The 20973-nt window shown below is 37.7% G+C and overlaps 1 protein-coding gene across 2 annotated transcripts; it reads left to right on the top strand.

The window, feature by feature from the left end:
• On the top strand, positions 1-19707 carry NDUFB5 (NADH:ubiquinone oxidoreductase subunit B5; the record flags this gene model as incomplete). Of its 2 annotated transcripts, XM_080695830.1 has the most annotated exons (6): positions 1-124; positions 11261-11349; positions 12958-13024; positions 14021-14082; positions 15955-16061; positions 19587-19707. In XM_080695830.1, 6 exons carry the CDS (start codon positions 1-3, stop codon positions 19705-19707), a joined length of 570 nt encoding a protein of 189 aa, XP_080551956.1. The 2 variants fall into 2 exon arrangements, with proteins under 2 accessions (XP_080551956.1, XP_080551957.1); XM_080695831.1 differs by lacking the exons at positions 11261-11349; positions 12958-13024.
• Positions 19708-20973: the final 1266 nt, after the last annotated feature.

Raw genomic sequence — 20973 nt, 5'->3', positions numbered from 1 at the left:
ATGGCGGCCATGAGTTTACTGCGGCGGGCCTCGGTCGCTGCGGTGACCGCTTTGTCGGGCCGCCGCCTAGGCGCTGAGCTCGGATTCGGAGGCTTCCTCACCCGTGTTTTTCCGAGGGCTGTTGGTGGGTATTAGCCTTGGGAGAAAGTGCGTGCAGGACGAGAGGGGGAGGACTGTTTCCAGGTGACCTTGGTGGGATATGCAGGGAGCCGGGACAGATTGTGGACTTGGAGTTTTAAGGAGAGACGGAGCGCCAGCTGTTTGATTTTCCTCAAGCAACTAGCTAGATCGATCGCGTTTAAATGATCAGTTTGCCATCCCAGCTGGTGCTAATTTGCAGCCCGCTAGAAAGTCACAGAGCTGAGACCTGTGCCTGCCTTCGGGGCACCATATTCTCAATGATTCCACCTGTCCTCAGGTCTAGCCCTACAGGTAGGAAGTCCTGTTGCTGAGAAGCCACTGATGCTAGGTATGTAATATGTAGACAGGTTGAGAGGCTCAGGGCCAATTTACCTGCCAGGCGCAGTAGTTCCTGTGCCCATGATAGTTTTAGGAGTCCGCAAAAGTGTTTTTACTTTTCTTTTTTAAAATATAATGTTAATGAGTATGTAATGACTTGTACTCATTATTGTATTTGCTTTATATTGTATTTGTTTTGTTTTATATTGATGTCATAAAGTAGCCTTTAAATAGTCCTAGGAAAGAACCCCAAAAGGCAAAAGTGCCAGGGTCCCAGGAAAGTCATAATGCTGTCCTAGGAGGACTAATATGGATCCTCTTAGTACTGTTTGTTATTTTCTAGGAAGGAGTGAATAATCATAATAGCAAAACATTAAGTACAATTCAGTCTTTGAAGGATTCTGCGCAGTAAATATGTTATTTCCATTTTATAGAAGACTGAATCAATTATTGCAAAAGTAATTTACCACATTACTAAGTTAATAATATGGCAGCAAAAATTTATTGAGCACCTACTATGTGTCAGGCACCATTCTAAGGCTTTAAAATGATCATTTGAGCAGGGTGTGATGGCGCGCGCTTAGAATCCCAGCATTTGGGAGCCTGAGACAGGAGGATCGCAGTTCGAGGACAGCCTCAGCTACTTAGGCCCTCTGTAACTCAGTGAGACTCTGTTTCAAAATAAAGAATAAAAAAATAGGGCTGGGGGTGTAGCTTGGAGGTAGAATGCCCCCTGGGTTCTACCCCCACTACCTCAAAAAGAAATAATAATAATAATAATAATAATAATAATAATAATTAATTTGATCCTTGTGAACAAGGTTACATTTTAAATTATTTGCCTTGTGCAAAATAAATAGGAAATTAAACTTTTACCCTAAAAGCCTAAAGCTCATCTTTAATCTCAATCTTGTCCTATTTTACCCCATGTCTCCCAATTTTAACTTGAATAATGCCACTTCATATGATGCATGGGGACTCACTGGAACATGATGGAAAGGACCAGTTGTATTCAACAAATACCCAGGAGAAATTTATACATCTACTAACATTCCTTGACTAAAACCCTTTTGTAAGCCATTTCTTATTATAGATATCCTCAAGTATGCAAATACAAGTCCTTCAGTTACTCCTTAAAATAGTATTTAGTCAGTTGAGCTGGAGATCAACTGAAGTAAAATTTTACCCTGGTTCCTTGTTCTACAGTATTCTCCATTCTTGGAGTTCTGGAAGGATCATTATAGGGAATCAACATCTTTCCTAGTGGGAGCAAGGAATGATCTGTTCTAAAGGTGAGGGCTAAACCAGGGGAGGTGGCATATGCCTGCCCGTAATCCCAGCACTTGGGACATTGAGACAGGAGGATCCCAAGTTCAAGGCAATTTGATAGACTTGGTGAGACCCTGTTTCAAATAAAAAGTAAAAGGAGCTAGGGGTGTAGCTCAGTGGTAGAATTCCACTGGGTTAAATCCCTAGTAAGACACACACACACACACACACACACACACACACACACACACACACACAGAGTTAATGTTTCACTTATGTACCTGCTTTCAAAGGTATTTTGTCTTTGTCATTGTAAAATGAAGGCATTAATCTCTTATATTGTCCTGTCTATCCCTACAAAAATATAAGCTCTGATAGAGGAGCGAACTCTTATTTTGTTATTTTGTTTTCTCTGGAGCCAGAGTGCTTAGGTTCAAATCCTGACTCCATAATTTAGAAGCTCTGTGACCTTGAATCATCATACAAAGGAAGTTAAAGTGGAAAGCACTTAATTGCTCATAATCTTCATATTTATTTATTTATATTTATTTATTTATGCGGACCTGGGGATAGAACCCAGGGACATTCTACCTCCAAGCTATAACCCCAGCCCTATTTTTTATTCTTTATTTTGAAACAGGATCTCACAAAGTTGCAGAGGACCTCACTAAGTAGCTGAGGCTGGCTGTGAACCTGCTATTCTCCTGTCTCATTCTCCCAAACGCTGGGATTACAAGCGTGCGCTACCACGCCCAGCTCACATCTTTATTTTTATTTACTTTTATTGGTGTATTATAATCTCACATCATAATGTAAATCAGTGATAATGACATACATGCACATAAGTTTTTCTTAAGTGTGTGTGTGTGTGTGTAGCACTGGAGATGGAACCCAGGGACTTTCTACGTCCGGGTTACACTCCCAGACCTATTTTATATTTTTGTTTGGAAACAGGGTCTCACTAAGTTGCTGAGAGCCTCACTAAGTAGCTGAGGCTGGCTTTGAACTTGCCGTGTCCTCCTGTCTCAGCCTCCCCAGTACTGGGATTATAAGCGTGCACTACCACACCAGGCTCAATTTTCTTATCTTTAAAAAAGATAATTTTAATGTATCTTATAAGAGTATGAGAAGTGAGGGAGAAATCTACGGATTAGCTAGCATTAGCCTTATTTTTAAAAATTGGTAAAAATCATATAACTACTAAATACATTCATAATATTGTGCAGGCAGAGTGTGATTGTGCATACCGGTAAATCCCCAGTACCTGAGAGGCTGAGACAGGAAAATTGCAGGTTCAAGAATAGCCTCAGCAAGTAGTGAAACTCTCAGCAACCTAGTGAGATCGTTTTAAAATAAAAATAAAATAGGGCTGGGAATTTAGCTTGGAGGTAGAATGCCCCTGGGTTCAATCCCCAGTACCACAATAATAATAATAATAATAATAATAATAATAATAATAATAATTGTAACCATCACCATTATCCATAACTTATTTCATTCTTATAAAACTAACTTTTTAGCCACTAAAGAATAACTCCCCATTTCCCCAGTCAGCTCCTGATAACCACCTTATATTGTTTCTATGGTTTTAACTATTTTAAATGCTTCAAAAGAAGAATCATAACAATATTTGTCTTTTTTGACTGGATTATTTCACATATAATAGTATCTACCAAATAAAAATATAAAAAATAAGTGGGAGTGTAGCCTGGAGGTAGAAGGGTTTCCAAGAACCCCAGTAACACCAAAAATAAATAAATAAAAAGTAAAGGTGAGTAGTATTTGTGTGTATGTATATGTAGTCATCCGTCATCCCTCTCTATCCATAGAGAATTGATTCCAGGATCTCCACAGATACAAAATACTTAGTTACCCAAGTACTATATATGAAATGGCTTAGTGTATGCATGTAATCTGTGCACATCCTCCTGTATACCTTATTTTTTTTCTCACAAATCATCTCTAGATTTTTTTTTTTTAAGCAGTACTGGGGATGTAACCCAGGGGCATTGTACTTCCAAGCTACACCCCCAGCTGTATTTTTTATTCTTTATTTTGAAACAGAGTCTCAGTGTTGACCCAAAGTTGGGTCTCTGAGTTGCAAAGGGCCTCACTAAGTAGTTGAGGCTGTCTGCAAACCTCGATCCTTCTGTCTCAGCCTCCCATATGCTGGAATTACAAGCGTGTGCTACCACGCCTGGCTAGATTACTTTTAATACCTAATATAGTGTAATGCTATGTAAGTAATTACACTATATTGTTAAGAGAAAAATGACAAGAGAAAAGTATGCATGTTCAGTACAGATGTGATTTTTTTCCCCAAAATACTTTCGACTTGTAGTTGGTTGATTCCAAGGGTGAATTCCCCAGATACAGAGGGTCCACTATATCACATTCTGCCTTTCTCATCTGTTCATGGACACGAGCTGCTTTTATGTTTTATCTGTTGTGAACAATGCTGCTGTGAACGTAGGTGTATAGATACAGCTATTAGGCCCTGCTTTCAATTCTTTTGAGTATATACCTGAAAGTGGAATAGCTATATCATGTGATAATTATATTTTAAATTTTCTTTTTTGAGGAACTGCCTACTGTTTTCTGCAGTATTTTCATCAGCAGTACACAAGAATTCCATTTTCTCTACATTCTTACCAACATTTGTTATTTCTGAATTTTTTTGTATTAGCTATCTTGATATGTTTGTAGTAATATCTCATTGTAGTTTTGACTTATAGTCCCTAATGATTAATATTGTTTAACGTCTTTTCACGTGTTTCTTGTCCATTTGTGTATCTTTGGAGAAATGTCTCTTCAAGTAATTTCTTTAATGGAGCCAGCCGGCAAAAGTACGGATTACGAAGAGAGAAGTGAGGATGAAAGAATGCAATTCTAAGAATTTAATTCAACGAATTTTAATTTACTTTTCTTGAAGCACGGGAGGCTTGCCAATCTCTATTGGGCCGACCCCAGGTTTATTTCTCCTGAGCATGGGAGGGTCACCAATCTCTATTGGGCCGACCCCAGGTTTATTTCTCCTGTGCATGGGAGGGTCGCCAATCATTTCTCTTGAGGTATTTATACAGTTTCTTACACTGGAATACAATAATGGCAAATCCAAAGTACCTTACACCACGGGCAGGTCAATCAATCACCACCTGACCTTCTCTCAGACCTTTTACTTTGAACTTTCCATGACCTTGTTGACTCTGGGTGAAGGACAGTCAGCTGAGTCAGAAATATTCTTTTAGGGGAAAACCTTAATGGCTCCCCACATTTCTTCATACTTTTTTTTTTTTGTTTTGTGGTACTGTGGTTCCTGGAAGCCCTTGTACCTCGGGCTACACTTCCAGACCTATTTTATACTTTTTTATTTTTGGAAACAGGATTTGTTTATTTTTTTTCCATTTGCCTGTATCTTTCCTGGCATTAGCCTTCTATAGGTTTCTTTTGCTATATGTGTGTGTGTGTGTGTGTGTGTGTGTGTGTGTGTGTGTGTGTGTGTGTATGTGTTTGTTACTGGGGATTGAACCCAGGAACATTCTACCTCTGAGTTAAACACATAGCCTTTGTATTATTTATTTATTTCTTTATTTTGCAGTACTGAGGATGGAACCCAGGGGCATTCTATCTCTGAGCTATGCCCCCCAGCCTTATTTTTTATTCTTTATTTTGAAACGGGCTGAGTTGCAAAGGGCTTCACTAAATAGCTGAGGCTGGCTGCTGTGATCTTCCTGTCTCAGCCTCCCAAATGCTGGAATTATAAGCATGCACAATCACACCCAGTGTTTTTTATTTGTTTTGTTTGGGGTTTTTTTGGTGGGGGGGGTAGTGCTAGAGGTGGAACGCAGGGGCTTTTCTACCTCTGTATTATACTCCCAGACCTGTTTTATATTTTATTTGGAAATGATGTCTCACTAAGTTGCTAAGAGCCTCACTAAGTAGCTGAGACTGGCTTTGAACCTGTGTGATCCTCTTGTGTCAGCCTCCCAAGCACTGGGATTACAAGCGTGCACCACCGCTCCTGGCTCCAGTGTGTTTTTTTGAAGAGGGATATGACTGAGTTGCTCAAGGCTTTACTTAAATTGTTGAGGCTGGTCTTGAACCTGTAATCTTACTGTCTCAGCCTCCCAAGTACTACAATTATAGACATGTGCTACTGTGCCTTGCTTGACACACCATTTTGTGTGTTCATATGTGCGTTTGTGTCTTTGTGTGTCTTTATGTAGTTGGAAATGGAAACCAAGGGCATTCTACATTCATTCCACACCCCTACCCCTAACTGCTGAGACTGGCTATAAACCTGTGATTCGCCTATCTCAGCCTTCCAAGTACAGGGATTACAGGCATGCACCATCACGCCCAGCTTGCCATATCATTTTAAAATATCTGTTTCTGTCATTGTCCTCAGTAAAATCTTTCTCAGAAAATGAGCAAAAAAAAAAAAATTTATATATTTTCTCCATTTAAATTATTAAATGTGATGTGTGAAGAAATTCCAAAAATGAGCTTCAGTCTACCCATCTGCTTTGATAAAAGTTGAAAACTAACAAGCATAAAGTATTTTTTATGAGAATATTAAAATGGATAATGCTGTTGTTTGGGTGTGTATAATCCAAAGACCATGTGATACTATTGTAAGGTGGGAGAGATAGACTCTTTAAGAGATGACAACTAGCTGGGTGTGATAGTATACACCTGTAATCCCAGTACTTGGGAGGCTGATTCAGGAGGATGGCAGATTTGCAACCAGCCTCAACAACCTCAGGAGACCTGTAACTTAGTGAGATCTTGTGTCAAAATAAAACAAAGTAGGGCTAGGATGATATCTGAGAGGTGGATGTTTCTGGGTTTGATCTCTAGTAACACACACACACAAACACACACACACACACACACACACCTTTCTAGTGAAAGGTCTTCTAGTGATTGGGAGCAAGCCCTTGAATGGGATTTTGAGACCTTCTTTATCTCCTGCTTCTCTGCCTCAATGAGGTTAGCAGTTTGCTCCACCATGTGCTCCCACCATGATGTTCTATGTTATCACAGGCCCCAGAGCAACAAGGCCTACCCATGGACTGAAACCACTGAATAAGTGAGCTAAAGTAAGCCTTTCCTCTTTATAAGTTGGTTTATCTCATTTATTTATTATAGTAAAGGAAAGCTGACTAGCGGATATATAAAACAGTGTTCTGAGTTAATTCAGTCAAGAAATATGTGACATTTTATTTTATTTAAAAAATTTGGGGTGGGGGAATTGGACCCGGGGGAGTTCTGCCCCTGAGCTGTACCCTCACCCCTTTTTATTTTGAAGTAGGGTCTTGCTAAGTAACCACACACTAGCCTCAAACCTGTGATCCTCCTGTCTCAAGCCTCCTGGGTACTGGGATTTAGGTCTGTGCCACTGTACCTGGTAGAAATATAATGGGTGAGTTTTCTGATGTGTCTGAATAGGAGGTTTTTGGGATAGATAGGGATTGAGAGAGAAGAGCAGAAAAGGGAGAAGGGGAGGGAAGAGACAAAGCTAAATTGACTTCACTTTATTTTGTAGGCAACAAAGAATGCTTTAGCAGAAGAGCACCATAAGTAATACATTTTAGGAAGATGCTTGTGGATCCTGAAAGGCTTATAGGAGATGTTCATTAATTAGGTAAAGAACGCATGAAAGGGAATGGAGAGGATGAATCTTAAAATCAAGAGGCCTTGATAAGTTATCAATGAGTGGCAGAATGAGTGCAAGAAAAATGAGGAAGATTTCTAACCTGGGTAATTGATGATGCCCCTAACTGAGGGTAAAGGAAAGAAAATGACCAATTTGCCACTGTTGTCTTTGAAATACAAAAAATACCTACATTACTATACTCAGTGTTTACAAAAGATTATAATTGCCAACAACTTAGTAACTTTCCTGAGAGTATATGTATATTTAATATGGCTTATTGAAGCCTATGCCTATGTAATTAATGAATACCTAATTGAGAAATTCCAGGCTGTCGAGAATGGTAGAAATTGCCCATGTTGAAGGGACATGGTAGTTGCTTGGTTGTAAGCCATGTTTATCCTAAGTACATATAAAGTTACAGGGATTATTAATAATTGGGTAATTGGGCTGTATTGGTTGCTTATCAACTATGGGTGCTTTGAAGTAACGCGTGGAGTTTACATTTCTCATACCAAGGCTGGGTCTCAGAGAATAGGAGGGAAACAGGCACTGATCACAGCCAGTGTAACCTGTGTGTAATCTCTAAGAGCAAGGCATACGGCCCTTGCTATTGCCAGACAGTCACTGTGATCTTAGGGCTTTTAATGGTTTTTATATATTTGTAGAGCTAAGGGCTTTAATTGGCTCTATGTATTTTAAGGCTAAGGGTTATAATAGTCTGCATTCTTACACTGTGGGCTAAAATTTGGACAGTAGGCAGAGGGGAGGGAGTTCTGGAGTGTAAGTGTTTCTCCTTGTCTGGCACCGAGATTCTGAATGCTTTTTATAGTTTTATTGGAAGTTAATACTGGAGCAATTTTTCAATATTGTCATAGTTTGCCATTCTGGTTGCCTAAGTTGGGACTACCTCCAGATTTACAAGAATGTACTCTGGAATGGATATGCCTCTACAGATATATCTGGGAGGTGAAGAACAGGGAGTACCATCATGTTTTGACTCTATACTTCTGGATTTAGCTTTTTGTAGGTGTCCATGAAGGCTCCTCTGAAATCCTATTTTATCATCAGTGAATTAGCCACTTTTGTAGCCGTAGCTTTGTGTTTCTAAGACTCAACAAGCCAGGAATGCTGTCGTCTCTACCTCACCCAGCCCATTCATAAAAATCTTGATGCTACAGGGCTTTTTTTTTGGTGGTGTACTGGGGTTCCTGGAAACCCTTCTACCTCCAGGCTACACTCCCAGACCCATTTTTATATTTTTATTTGGAAACAGGGTCTCTTAAGCCAGTGAGGCTGGCTTCGAACCTGTGCGATCCTCCTGTCTCTGCCTCCCAAGTGCGGGGATTACAAGTGTGCGCCACCACACCCAGCTACAGGGCTTTTGAGAAACCTCTTTGGTAGGTTTCATTAATCAGAATAATTGTGTCAATCAATTATCACTACCCATCACAGATCCATCTAACTTGCTCTTTCTCTCAGCTAATAACCTTTCTCCTACTATCCTATCAAAATAGGAATTTTTCTTCTGGACCTGTTCTTTTCTACTATAGTATACTGTTTCCTTTGTTTCTCTTATGGATTTACATAGAAGTTACTGTATTAGGCATTTTAAGTCACCTAGAAGTCAAAGTATATCAGAGAATATGCATGGGTTATTTTCAAATACTATTCCATTTTATATAACAGACTTGGTCATCTTGCAGATTTTGGGATCCACAGGGGTTCTGGGATCAGTCGCTTATGGACCAAAGGACAACTCTACACATCACTAGGATGTACAACAATTCAAAAGTAGGAGATTGAGCCAGTCATGGTGGTACATCATTGCAGTCCCAGTGGTTGTGAAGCTAAGACAGGAGGATTGGATTGTAGGTTGGCAGACCACCTTAGAAACTGTGAGGCCCTCTGCAACTTAGTGAGACTCTGTTTCAAAATAAAGAATAAAATAGGGCTGGGGATGTAGCTCAGAGGTAGAATGCTCCTGAGTGTAATCCTCAGTACCACACACAAAAAAAGTAGAAGATTTAGGAAATCCAGGGGATTCGCCGTCATGTCTTTTCTCGGGTCCCCAAGGGTCTATAGACAGTGCCTTCTTCTATCTTTCAGTGACTTTAGGTCCAAGGCTTTTAGTTTAAGGGAAAAGATGTACCAGGACTGGAGCTAATTCCACCTTGTGGAACTAGAAGTCTTTGAGCTCTCTTTCTATATATATTTTTTGTTTTGTTTTTTGGTGGTACTGGGGTTCCTGGAAGCCCTTCTACCTCTGGGCTACACTCCCAGACCTATTTTATATTTTTTTATTTGGAAACAGGGTCTCTTAAGCCAGCATGGCTGGCTTCAAACCTGCGTGATCCTCCTGTTTCTGCCTCCCAAGTGCGGGGATTACAAGCGTGCACCACCACGCCCGGCAAGCTCTATATTTTTAAGATGTTCTCTTAAATGTTTTTGATGCACAAATGGGTGCAGGAATAATCACACTGTTTTAGGACATTAGCAGAAAAATCGAACAGCTAAGGAGGCTAGATCAGGCAATTCTCCAATTGTAGCTAACACTATGTGCCAGTTAGCTCCTTTACTCCTTATAATAACTTCTATGTGGGAATGGTTTTCATTGACATTTTCTATATAAAAAAAGGAAACATGCCTAGTTTAAACCACCCAAGATCAGATAGCTCGTAAATAGTGGAGCTGGGATTCAAAACCTTGCAGTTTGGCTCCCTGAGCCCACATTCTTATATACTCTACATTCTCACACAATGCAATGCTTATAAACCTACATTTATGCATGTATTTTAAATATTTCCTCAAACACTCCAAGACATCATCCCCCAGTAATAAATAAAGTCTAGGAAAAAAATAGGCAAGGTTTCATCTGATATCTTTGAAGATGTCATTTGGGCCTAAAGGATAGATTTTAGAAGAGTAGAAGACATTCTAGACATTAAATGTAAATAAATGAATGCAGATCTTTCTGACATCGATTACGACTGAAATTCCTTTAGTAGGAAATTAATTTTTTTTTTATTCTTCAGTGACTTGCACTCACAGTGACTTGCATTACACAGTAGAAGCATTGAATCCTATTTCTCCATAACTGCCTGGTCCTTTCCTGCTTCCAGTAGAAAAGGCTTGGAATGCCTGTGATGGTCCCTACAGACCTCCAAAAAAGAAGACTATAGAAAGAGGATTCCAGAGTGAAATTTTGCCACAGTTTATTTATCTCTAGTAAGACTTGATTAAGTTCTTTCTGGGAGAGGTTTGAAGAGGAGATTCTCAATCAGCAATGACTTACAAATGAATTTTGTTAAGATAGGGTATGTGGCTGTGTAATAAGTTTTATAACAAGTTCAAACTCCTGGAAATTGGTTGAAAAAAATAATGATTTTCATCTATTTTGAAGCAACTTCCTAGTATGTTGCCTCATCATATGAAATGACATAAATTTATTTCTTTTGCAGCATTAGTAAATATTTCTTTCAGGAAACAAAGAGGAGCAGCTCACCAAGAGTATTTGCTTCCTGCCTGCTACTGAAACAAATTGAAATAACCATTTCAATACTTTTTTTTAACACTAAATTAGATTGAGGACAACTGTGCAGTGGGAGCACTTGGCTAGTATCACAAGGCCCTGGGTTTCATCCCCAGAACTGCAAAAAACAACAACAATAAAAGGAGAGGTATAGTTTAGAAGAATACTTCAGTCTTGTCTGAAGGTATCCTGTCTACCCTCTCCTTAGTTCTCAAGTAAAAAAGCATTTTTAAGCTTAATATTAAACATTTATGCATATATATTTTTATTACCTTATTTTTATCTCATAACAGTGTACCTGCTTAAACTTTGTATAAAAAACATAGTAACTTAACTATTTCCAGCTCCTGTGCGACACAGTGGAGATCATGGGAAAAAACTGTTTGTCATCAGACCTTCTTCATATTATGACAAGCGGTTTTTGAATTTATTGGTAAGTTAAATGTTTTTCTTGAACTAAAATCTTTGCATACAAAGAGGGGAAAAATTGCCTCTGATCTGATTTTGTAAATTCAAATTTCTTAACTCAGAAGGTATTGTAGAAGATTGTGTAGTAAAGTCTTGTTATTGAATCTCTTTTGGAATGGGTGAACTTTTTTTCTTCACCAAAAGTATTCACATTAATTGGAGGTAAAACTTGAGCTATTCCTTTATTCTCCTAATTAAGAGGTTCTGAAATCTTAATTTGTATTCCTACCTCAAGATTAGAAAGAGAATCTGCAGGACTGAGGGTATGTGGTTTAGTGGTAGAGCACCTGCTTAGATGTGTGCTAGGTCCTGGGTTTAATCCTCAGCACCACTAGAAAAAAAAAATCTGCAAATTTATGAAACTTCAAAATTTGATTCATGTGAAGGCGATTATTTTTACTAAGATATTTCAATTATCAAAGAATTCATTGAAAGACATTTAATAAAAAGAACCCTATTACTTTAGAATATGGTTTTTTAACTTATAATTTTGTATTGATTTCAGCATGATGCTGACATTTTGTGCAAGTTAACAATAATATAGTATTGCTTATTTAGAATACTAACTGTGCATTTGTATCTCAAGCCTTTAAAAGAAAATTGAGGCATAGAAAATGGGAGATTAGACCCTGCCACTGTTCCTAAAGTGCTGGTTTATCATTTGAGTCCTGGCTATCTTAAGATTTGCTCTTGTCCTCTCATTGTGCTTAGTGCTCCTCTTGATCCCCTTGATTGAGCTCCCACATTTCTTGTTATGACCATCTGAAACCCTGTTTGGTATTTAAAAATCACCCTAATGTGCACTCTCGCGCTCCTTCCTCTCTCATACTTTTTTTCTCTTTTTTTTTTTGGTAATGGTGGTACTGGATTGAAGCCAGGGGCATTGTACCTTTGAGCTATACCCCCCGCCTTATTTTATTTTTTATTTGGAAACAGTCTCACTAAGTTTGGGAGAGCATTACTAAGTTGCTGAGGCTAGCCACAAACCTGCAATCCATCTGTTTCCGCCTCCCAAGTACTGGGATTGCAGGCATAGGCCACTATACCAGCTCAACATTGTTTTTAATACTGGAAATTTCTAACTTTCATGAGATTGTTTTAACCAGAAAGTAAATAGTTATGTAAGCCAGGCATGGTGGCGCATGCTTTTAATTCCAGTAGTTGGGAGGCTGAGACATGAGGATCGAAGGTTTGCAGCTAGCCCCAGCTACTTAGTGAGGCCCTCCACAACTTAGTTAAGACCCTGTTTCAAAATAAAGAATAAATAATAGGGCTGAGGGTTTAGCTCAGAGGTAGAATGCCCCTCCCTGGGTTCAATCCCTAGTATTGTAAAAAAAAAAAAAAAAAAAAAAAAAGATTATATTATATTGTATTACCCTTCTATAGTTAACCCTTACTTTTTAAAAATTTTTCATGCTAATTATAAATATCTTAAAGTTAGAACCAAAGAATGTCATAGAAATCAATTTGCAGGTATATTTTACAAGAAATATAAGGGAATCATGTTAGGATAATTTGAAGGTAGAGAGATTTAGGGTCATGAGAAAACCTTTTTATTTTTTAATCTTAACAGAGATTCTACATTTTGTTGACTGGGATTCCAGTAGCAATTGGCATAACACTGGTGAATGTATTTATTGGTAAGTGACCCCATCCATGGCACCAGAAAATTTGTAAATTTTAAAAACATCTACATTAATTTTTAAAAGGCAATTATGAATATTGTAATGCAAGCTCTTTAAATAGTAAATATAAGCATAGCAATTTATTTTTTAAATTTTATTTTGTGTGTGTGGTACTGGGGGGTAGAACCCAGGGGCTTTCTACCTCTGGGCTATACCCCTAGCCCATTTTTTTTATAATTTATTTGGAAACAGGGTCTCACTAAGTTGCTGAGAGCATCACTAAGTAGCTGAGGCTGGCTTCGAACCTGTGTGATCCTCCTGTCTCAGCCTCCCAAGCGCTGGATTGCAAGCATACGCCACCACACCTGTAGCAATTTATTTTAAAACAACCAAATTTTAATTTGCAGTAATATATGATGTTATTTTTAACACTTTTTTTTCCTCCACAAATCTTTCAATTCATCAATTTTATGGCTATATAGGACACTTCTGAAAGCTTCATCTTTCTTCCTTTCCCCAAACTAGCTTTGACAAGTCTAAAAAAGGAAGGTTGAAAGAGACAAAGGTAGAAGAGAGGCTGTGAGATAGAAGAATGTTTTAAGACCATCCTCAAACATATATCTATTATCTCTTTAAAAATGAAATTATGAATGACAGTAGACATTAGACGTTGGTTGGAAATTCTGGTCAGAGTACTTCCAAAATCTTGAATCCTAAAATATTTTGTCTACTAGATTAGAAAAATGTCTTACATGTTGTTTTATAAAAATAAAATGGAAAACTCATATCATGCTTATAAATGTTTTACATTCAGAATACATCTAAAAAATACCAAATGATTGAATAAACTTTCAAACAGATTAAAGTGAATTTAGAAAATTAGAGCATTGGTAAAAATAAAAGGAGAAATTCTTTAAAGCCACAAAAAGTTGCTTTCTTATTTTATTGGTGAAGAATTAATATTGTAAACTCCTAACGCTAAAATTGAACATTGTCATTTTTTCTTATTAGGTGAAGCTGAATTAGCAGAAATTCCAGAAGGCTATATCCCAGAACATTGGGAATATTTCAGGGTTTGTATAAGTCATTAAAAATTAGGTTGTTAGGTGCCTTGTCGATGTGCTAGTTAATATCTTAATTCAACAATTATATTGTTTTATGTTCAATTTTTTTTTTTTTTTTTTTTTTTTTGCGGTAATGGGAATGGAACTCAAGAACATTCTACCTCCGAGCTACACCCCCAGCCCTATTTTTATTTATTTACTTTGAAACGGTCTCACTGAATTGCAAAGGGCCTCACTAAGTAGCTGAGGCTGTCTACAAACCGCAATTCTCCTGTCTCAGCCTCCCAAATACTAGGATTACAAGCGTGCGCCACCACGCCCAGCTTATGTTCAGTTTTTGATGTCAAGTAAATGATGTATTTTTTTACTCACTTTTTAAACCAAGCAGTTTGGTTTTTAAAGAATTGTCTGTTATGTATCCTCAACCTAGCAAGGGTAACAGAATTTATCCTAATTAATTGACACAGGAAAGATATTACCAGTACTAATGATAGCTGTCATTTATTGAATACTTCATAGCAGGCACCATGCTGTTGCAAATATTATCTAATCCCATGTAAAAGGTGCTATTATAAGATGGGCATGGTAGCACACACCTGTAATTCTAGTACTAGGCTGAGACAGGAGGATCTTAGGCTCGAGGACAGCCTCAGCAAATAGTGAGACCCTCACAAACCTAGTGAGACCCTGTTTCAAAATAAAAATAAAATTGCGAGGGGTATAGCTCAGAGGTAGAATGTCCTTAGGTTCAATCCCTGGTACCATAAAAAAATAAAAAAGGTGCTATTATTTATTTATTTATTTACTTATTTATTTATTTATTTTTGCAGTGCTAGGGATTGAACTTTGCCATTCTACCTTCAAGCTACACCCCAGCCCTATTTTTTATTCTTTGTAATTTGAAACGGGGTCTCACTAAGTTGCAGAGGGCCGCACTAAATAGCTGAAGCTGGTTGCAAACCTCTTACCCTCCTGTTTCAGCCTCCAAAGTACTGGTATTACAAACATGTGCCACTACACCTGGATTACTTTAAACTCAGGTTTAAAAAGATTAACCCATTTTATCCCATCATCCCAGATGTAGATAGATATATAATACAATTATATAACATGTGATGTAATTATATGATAATATGCCACTACTAACAATAACAATTATAGTAAATATAATATTTTTATATAAACTCTAGATTATTATTTCCAACCTATTTGGATGGACCTGGTCAATTTTGTTGAGATATTTGCAGAATTTAAAATTTGATGCCTGGGGTTAAGTACCTGCCCAAGAGATAGGACTCGTATGTATTTAAACCCAATTAATTTGACTCCAGAACCCGTACCATTAATTTTAACACTATACATACTGTCACTGCTACAAAACCCAATGTTAATCTGTTACTTGTCTTTACAAGTTTTATAGTGAGATGGCCTTGAGTAGAGAATACCTTATTGTTATTTTACTATCTGAATGGATTATGGTTTAGAAAGAAGTGCCTGATTACTAAATCTTGAGGGAAACCATAAAACTAGTTTGTTTTTACTAACTTGAAAAGAGAAATGCATGTTTCTTTCCTGGATCAGCTGCCTCAGACACCTCAGCATAGTATAATGGAAGTGAGCACAGGCTTTGGAGTCAAGTAGACCTGGTGTGAGTCTAGATGCTGCCACATAGTTGCATAATTTGTGCAGTTTTCTCATCTATAAACTCAAGACAAAATTAATATCTACCTGGTGGATTAAAATTATTTAAAATAGATGTAAAATAGTTGGCTTATAGTAGGTATTACTATTATCTGAGATAATCATTGTAAAGAATAGCTAGCTAGAAAAGCAAAGCATTATTCAGAAACTGATTGATTTTAAACAAATTTTCTCTTCTAGCATCCCATATCAAGATGGATTGCCCGTACTTTCTTTGACCCCCCAGAAAAGAATTATGAAAGAACAATGGCTATCCTTCAAATTGAATCTGAAAAGGCTGATTTACGGTAGGACAAAAGGGGTGGAGAAGAAAATCCTTTCTTTGGGTTGCAAGCCACAAGGACAAAAGTGAATAAAATTATTTCAGAACTATAGGATGTTGTGTGTAAAATAATGCAGATGGGAGAGATAACTAGCTTTTTTAGAGTGAAGAGTATGAGCTGATGCTTTTTTTGCAGGGAGGGGTACTGGGGATTGAAGCCGGGGGCATTCTACCTCCAAGCTGCAGCTTAGCCCTATTTAGAATACTACTATGTACCAGTGTGCTAGTTATTTTCTATATATTACTCTTTTTTTTTTGGTGGTGGTGGTACTGGGGTTCCTGGAAGCCCTTCTACCTCCGGGCTACACTCCCAGACCTATTTTATACTTTTTTATTTTTGGAAACAGGGTCTCTTAAGCCAGGAGGGCTGGCTTCGAACCAGCGTGATCCTCCTGTCTCCGCCTCCCAAGTGCGGGGATTACAAGCATATGCCACCACGCCCGACTGTATTTACTCATTTTATTATTGTCAGGTTTGTCAATCCTTTTCTTAAGTTTCTGGGATTTTTGTGTCATGCAGAGCTCTGTGATAGCGATTAAATAGGTAAATATATAAGTATTTCTTAAAATGTTCTTTTGAAGCTGGGTGTGGTGGCGCATGCTTGTAATTTCCAAGCTTGGGAGGCTGAGACAGGAGGATCGCGCAGGTTCAAAGCCAGCCGTGCACGCTGGCTTAAGAGACTCTGTTTCCAAATAAAAATGTAAAAATAGGTCTGGGAGTGTAGCCCAGATGTAGAAGGGCTTCCAGGAACCCCAGTACCACCAAAAAATAAATAAATAAAATAATGTAGTTTATGAAAAATTATATTATTTTATATTATTTGAAGAATATAAAATGATGAAAAATGTGATTACATGAATATCTAGAACTGTAAATATTTAAGAGCACGAAATAGCAATATGGCTCATACATAGTAATATAAGACAATTTTGAACTTTAGGAACATAAACTTGAGGCACCTTTGAATTTTACTTAAATAATTAGATCCTAAAATTCCTCAGCTGCAGAGAGATCTAAAACGATTACAGAACAAAACAAAGAAAAAGCAAACAAACCAAGACCCAGACTCTCACTCCTAAAGGAAAGATGTCAGTGTAAGCATGTAATGGGAGATTTTAAATAGTATGCATTTGGATATTTAGAAAACTGAAGCATTCAAGAAATACATAAAATAGAAAGAGACTATCTTCTATATTTGACTCCCACAAATATAACTATTTCTGTTATGTTTAGTCTTTCACGTGTGTGTGTATATGTGTGTTTGAGCTTAGGTCATTCTACCTCCAATCTACACCTCTGCTCTATTTTATTTTTAGTTTGAAACAGGGTCTTCCTAGGTTGATGAGAGTCTCACTAAATTGCAGAGGCTGGTCTCAACCTGTGATCTTCCTGTCTCATTCTACCAAGTACTGGGATTACAAGTGTGTACCACCATGCCTAGCTTCTTTCATATTTTTAATACTGTTCATGTATACATATTCACAAATGGTTACTTATTACTTTGTTCATTTATTTATTCTTTTTATTTATTTATTTTGTGGAATTGGAGCTTTCTACCTCCGAGGTACACCCCCAGCATATTTTTTATTCTTTATTTTGAAACAGGGTCTCACTGAGTTGCAAAGGTCCTCACTAAGTAGTTGAGGTTGTCCATGAACCACAATCCTCTTGTTTCAGCCTGTAATCCCAAATGCTGAGATTACAAACATGTACCAACATGCCCAGCGAATAATTTATTTAACTAGTTAATCTCTGTTGGGAAATATTTTGATTATTTGCATTTTGGATAATTACATTTTATTTGTGTGTATGTGTGTTTGTGGTACTGGGGATAGAACCCTAGGGGCTTTTCTGCCCCCAGGCTATACTCCCAGACCTATTTTATATTTTATTTGGAAACAGGGTATCATTAAGTTTCTGAGAGCCTCACTAGGTAGCTGAGGCTGGCTTCAAATCTGTGTGATCCTCCTGTCTCAGCCTCCCAAGTGCTGGGATTACAAGCATGTACACATTACAAGCATGCACAGCTCAGATAATTACATTCTAAAGAGTAGAAAAAAGGGGATGATATTTAATCCTTTAAGAAAAGATATAATCTCATAGATAAAGTTTGTGAGTTGTTAATAAAGTGAATTATTTACCTATGGTAAATTTCCAGACATGTAAAAAAATGTTCAGCCAGGCATGGTGGCTCATGCTTGTAATCCCTGCACTTGGAAGGTGGAGACAGGAGGGTCACGCAGGTTCGAAGGCAGCCTCTCTGGCTTGAGACCCTGTTTCCAAATAAAAATATATAAAATAGGTCTGGGAGTGTAGCCCAGAGGTAGAAGGGTTCCATCCCCAGTACCACCAAAAAAAAAAAAAGTTCATATGTTTTCTTTTAAAATAGAAAATGAAAAGTTTAATGAAGAAAGGACTATTTTGGGAATGTGTGTTCATGAACACTTTCAATATGAAATAGCATCTTTATAGAACAGAAAATGTTCTATTTGTGAAGAAGGATGAGGACAGCTGAGTAAATCTTAAAGTTGAAGAATTTTTCTTTTAATCCTGATTGCTTTCTCTCTTTTAAACTCTCAGTTGGGATCACTCTGTGTTGCTCAGGCTGGCCTCAAAGTCTTGGGATCAAATGATCCTCAGCCCCCTTAGTAGCTGGAACTACAAGCTTGTGCCACCGTGTCCAGCTTGCTTGCTTGTTTTGTTTTTCTTTTTTTTTTTTTTTTTTTACAAATATTCACTGAGGGTCTGTATTGACCAGGCACAGTAAGATGCTGTTTAATCAGATTTTGTGTGTGTGTGTGGGGGAGGGGGGGATGGAACCCGGGGCATTCTACCTCCAAGCTATACCCCCAGCCTTATTTTTTATTCTTTATTTTGAAACAGGGTCTCACTAAGTTGCAGAGGGCACCTCACTAGGTAGCTGAGATTGTCCACGAACCGCAATACTCCAGTCTTAGCCTCCCGAATGCTGGGATTCCAAGCTTGTGCCACCGCGCCTGGCTTGAATCAGATTTTCTGTTCTCAAGCTTTCTGAGCTTCTGCTGATAGGCCACCAGTATAGATAGGATATGAGCTCCTCCAAGAAGGCTTATTATTTTCTTAGGTCTTGGCAAAGCACATGGTCATAGCAGTTGCCATTCTGTAAATGACTGTCCTAGTATCTAGAAGGTGAGAAGACAGTAAAAGCATGTCACAATTCCAGGTGGAAACCAACTGTCCAAAGAGCAGGACAGTGAAAGACAGAATTATCAATGTAAGTAATATTTGGGTGACCAAAATGATTTAATACTAGCTTCATAGCAAGATAATAATAAAAGTAAAAAATAAGGCCCAAATTTTGCTTATAGAAATATACCAGATATATGCCTACACATGGCTCTGTGTGCATAAAAGCAAAAGCCTCGCCAGTGGGTATTCTTTATGGATATGATTCACTAAATCTGTAATTGGAAATGCTGAAATCACAGTGTTGCTACTTCTTTTGTTACAGGTTGAAGGAACTAGAAGTCCAAAGACTAATGCTTGAAAGAGGTGATGGGCCCTGGTATCAATATCCCACTGCTGATAAGGCACTTATTGATCATTCTCCAAAAACAACTCCTGACAACTAATTATTGATTTCTACAAATATAAAGTATATTCTCTTGAGTGGAAAACAAATTAGTAACTGTATTATGCATTTTTGCTCTGTAATGAATAAAGGACTTCCTTCCATTTCTCCGTTTATTAATCTTGGTTCTGATGAAGGCTTCATTTTTAAAGTTTAAAATGTAACCATAAAAACTAGAGAAATAGGAATTGGTGAATTTCTAAAGTTGTAGTAACTCTGAAAGCTTTTTTTAAATTTATCTGACAAATGGAAGTTATAGACATTTGACTGTTGACTGTCAGAAAATATAGTCATTTGTATACATATCTAATTGTAGAAACCTGGATTATTCAGTGGCTACTCAAGATTTTAAGCTGCACAACTGTATATGAGCTAACTATATACTTTTTGTGCCTTAAACAAATTTCCAGTGAAATTAACGCTTTCTTTTTTTTTAATTTTTTATTGGTGCATTTTATTCATACATCATATTGGGGTAAAAAACTTGTGTGTACATACCTGTACACATCACTGATTTAACCCCTACCCAATTCCCACCCCATTCCCTCCCTGTCTGTCCTTCCTTTGCTTAGCTTAGTGGCTGACTTCAATATGTTTAAGTACATTGTGTGTTTTAGAGATTTTCCTCTTCCCTCCTCCTTTCTCCTTTAGGTTGCCTTGTTTGATCCTCTATAGAATTTCCTTTTTCATCTAGAGTTCCTCCTATGACCCATTTCTCTCTAATTCTCACATATTAGGTAAAGCATCTGCTTTCTTATTTTTTGTGACTGACTAATCTCACTTAGCATAATGTCCTCCAGTTCCATCCATTTCCCTGAAAATGATGTGATTGAGTTCTTTTTAATGGCTAAGTAAAATTCCATTGTGTACATATCCCAGAGTTTTGTAATTCATTCATCTGTTGATGGACATCCTGGCTGGTTCCATAGTTTGGCTATGGTGAATTGTGCAGCTATGAATATAGATACACATGCATTAGTTTGGTAGTTTGGTTTCCTTTCTTTTGGGTAGATACCCAGAAGTGGTATTGCTGGATCAAATGGTAGATTTGTTCCCATTCTTCTGAGGATTCTCCATACTGTTTTCCAAAGTGGTTGCACTAATTTGCAATCTCACCAACAATGTCTTAGAGTTCCCACTTCTCCACATCCTCGCCAGCATCTGTTGTTTGTGTTTTGAATGATTGCCATTCTAGTTGGAGTTAGGTGAAATCTCAGGGTAGTTTTGATTTGCATCTCTGATTGCCAATGATGTTGAGCATTTTTTC

This window comes from Muscardinus avellanarius (assembly GCF_963383645.1).
Source record: "Muscardinus avellanarius genome assembly, chromosome: 5".
Lineage (NCBI taxonomy): Eukaryota > Metazoa > Chordata > Mammalia > Rodentia > Gliridae > Muscardinus > Muscardinus avellanarius.
Note: the sequence above shows the minus strand (reverse complement) of the source record. Positions and strands in the feature narration are given on the sequence as shown.